The following is a 2,394-nucleotide window of genomic DNA, read 5'->3' on the forward strand; positions in this document are numbered from 1 at the left end:
GGGTGGCCACCACGGCCACCAGCGCCTGCAGCTGCGGAGGGGACACCTGGGGAGGGCACAGAGGTGTCAGGGACCTGGTGGCACTTACGGCATCCTGCAGTGACCCCCGCGCCCCCAAGGCGTCCCATTTGTCCCCTCCATCCCTTTGTCAGTCTCTTGTCCCCGCTGCCACCCCCCGTGTCCCCCACAGTGCAGTCTCTGCAGTGTCGCCCCCCAACCCACCCCCCGTCACCGCTCTTGGAGCTCCACACTCACTGGGGACGCTTTGGGGACGCTCTGGGGACGCTCTGCAGGTCGAAGGAGCCTTGGGATGTCCTCGGTGGCTCTTTGGCACCGCTCGGCCACCCCACAGGCACAGGGGCTGGCGGGGGCACCATCGAAATAGAACCTGACGATGTTGCCAACTGTCCCCAGCAGGTGATCCTTGGCCAGGCGGGCGTTGGCCCCCCAGCTCGGCCACGGCCACCTTGGCCACCAAGTCCTCGGGGACATCATAGAATTTCTCCTTTGTCCCCTCCATGGCGGCCTTGATGTCCCCAACCCTGCGCTGCAGCTCCCGGGGGAACGCGGTGGCTTCGTCACACGCGGCCACCAAGCGCTGCAGCAGCCCCAGGGCCGCCTCCACGTCCTCTCTCACCACGCTGGCCCTCGCTGCCTTGCTGGCAGCCACCATGGCCTCTCTCCTCGCCCGGGCTTTACACCACCAATCCTCCTCCTCGCCCAGGGCCTGACCCAGCTCCATCGTGTTTTCCTGAGCTGTCCCATCACGGCCAGCCCTGCGCTGCAGCTTCCTCGCTCGGGCGGTGGCGATGGCTACCATGTCGGCCACCTCGGTGACCACCTCCGTGCAGGTGTCGTGGAGCTGGGTGGCCTTCCTGGCCAGCTCGGCCCAGCTGTGCACAAGCACAGACACCGACCGGTGCCACTTCCTGGCTGCCATTGTCACATCGTCCCAGGTGGTCCCTGGGGTGCTCTCATAGTTGGCCAGGGTCTGGCTCAGGGAGGTGACAGCGTCATCATCATCGGAGGTGACAATTTGTCGCCACCAGGCGCCATCAATGCAGGACAGGGTGACCCAGAGGTCCTTGGTGAAGTTCACCAGGTCCCAGTACAAGTCCGCTGTGGACACGAGCATCATCTTGTCCCGCCTGGGCAGGGTGGCCAGCAGCTCGCCCAGGATGGCCACCACGGTGACCTGTGGCTGCAGCAGGGCCGGGGACAGCTGGGGAGGGGACAGGGGAGGTGTCAGGGACCTGGTGGCACTTACGGCCTGCTGGGCTGGCCCCTGCCCCAGGGCTCCTTTTTGCCCCTCCCTGGAGGGCTCTGCTGCCCGTCTGTCCCTCCCTTGTGCCACCCGTGCCACTTCCCTCGTAGCCTGTGCCACCCTCCTGTCCCCACTGCTGTCCCCTCTGCCACCCTCCCGCCAGCCCCCGTATCCTCTCCCCTCCCTCACTGCCCCCTTTCCCCACGTTTCCCCTCCTCTCCCCGCTCCCGTCGCACCTCTTGGGGCTCCATGCTCACTGGGGACACCTTGGGGACACCTCAGGGACGCTCCGCTGGCGAAGGAGCCCCGGCACGGGCTCCGGTCCCGGCCCAGAACCGGCCCCGGGCACGGCGCCGAGAAAATGGCGGAGCCGCCTCAGGGAGGGTCGGAAAAAGGCGGGGTGGGGCGAGGTGGCTGGATAACCTGGGCTCAGAATAGTCATGTTGCCATGGTGCCACGGGAAGCTCCTGGATTTGGGCGCTTTGGCTGAATCCCAGGGGATTTAGGATCCATCCCCAGTGGATTTAGGCTCAGTCCCGGCATTTCCAGGCGGATTCCGCCGTTTCCGGCCGGATTTATGCAGGAACCCGGAGCGCTCTGAGGGACGGGCGGAGCTGCCCTCACCCAAAATGGCGGCGATGCCTCCCGCCCAAGACGGACAGTTTGCGCTGGTTGAGCCTAAGGAGCGCTCCTGGGGGACGCTGCTGGATGGATTTGGGCGCTTTGGTTGAATCCCCAGGGGATTTAGGCTCCATCTTGCTATTTCCAGGCGGATTCCGCCGTTCCCTGGATTTATGAGGCTGGATTTATGAGGGAATATGCGGGGACGCGGAGCGCTCTGAGGAGCGGGCGGAACTGCCCTCACCCAAAATGGCGGCGATGCCTCCCGCCAGAGACGGACAGTTTGCGCTGGTTGAGCCTGGGGAGCGCTCCTGGGGGACGCTGCTGGGTGGATTTGGGCGCTTTGGTTGAATCCCGAGGGATTTAGGCTCAGTCCCGGCATTGGCTGGATTTGGGCGCTATGGCTGAATCTCAAGGGATTTAGGTTCAGTCCCGGCATTTCCAGGCGAATTCCGCCGTTCCCGGCTGGATTTATGAGGGAACGCGGAGCGCTCTGAGGGACGGGCGGA

General features: G+C 65.2%; 1 protein-coding gene across 1 annotated transcript in view; it reads right to left on the reverse strand.

The window, feature by feature from the left end:
- Positions 1-1,956, reverse strand: part of LOC115949191 — a 2,996-nt gene extending 1,040 nt beyond the window's left edge. The window contains exons 1-2 of the mRNA XM_031065666.1: positions 1,501-1,956; positions 602-1,222 (exon numbers count right to left, since the gene is read on the reverse strand). Coding sequence (XP_030921526.1) covers positions 602-1,222; positions 1,501-1,515 — 636 coding nt within the window. The 5' untranslated portion in view covers positions 1,516-1,956. The remainder of the gene's footprint in view (positions 1-601; positions 1,223-1,500) is intronic.
- Positions 1,957-2,394: the final 438 nt, after the last annotated feature.

Source organism: Geospiza fortis, unplaced genomic scaffold (assembly GCF_000277835.1).
Source record: "Geospiza fortis unplaced genomic scaffold, GeoFor_1.0 scaffold1173, whole genome shotgun sequence".
NCBI lineage: Eukaryota > Metazoa > Chordata > Aves > Passeriformes > Thraupidae > Geospiza > Geospiza fortis.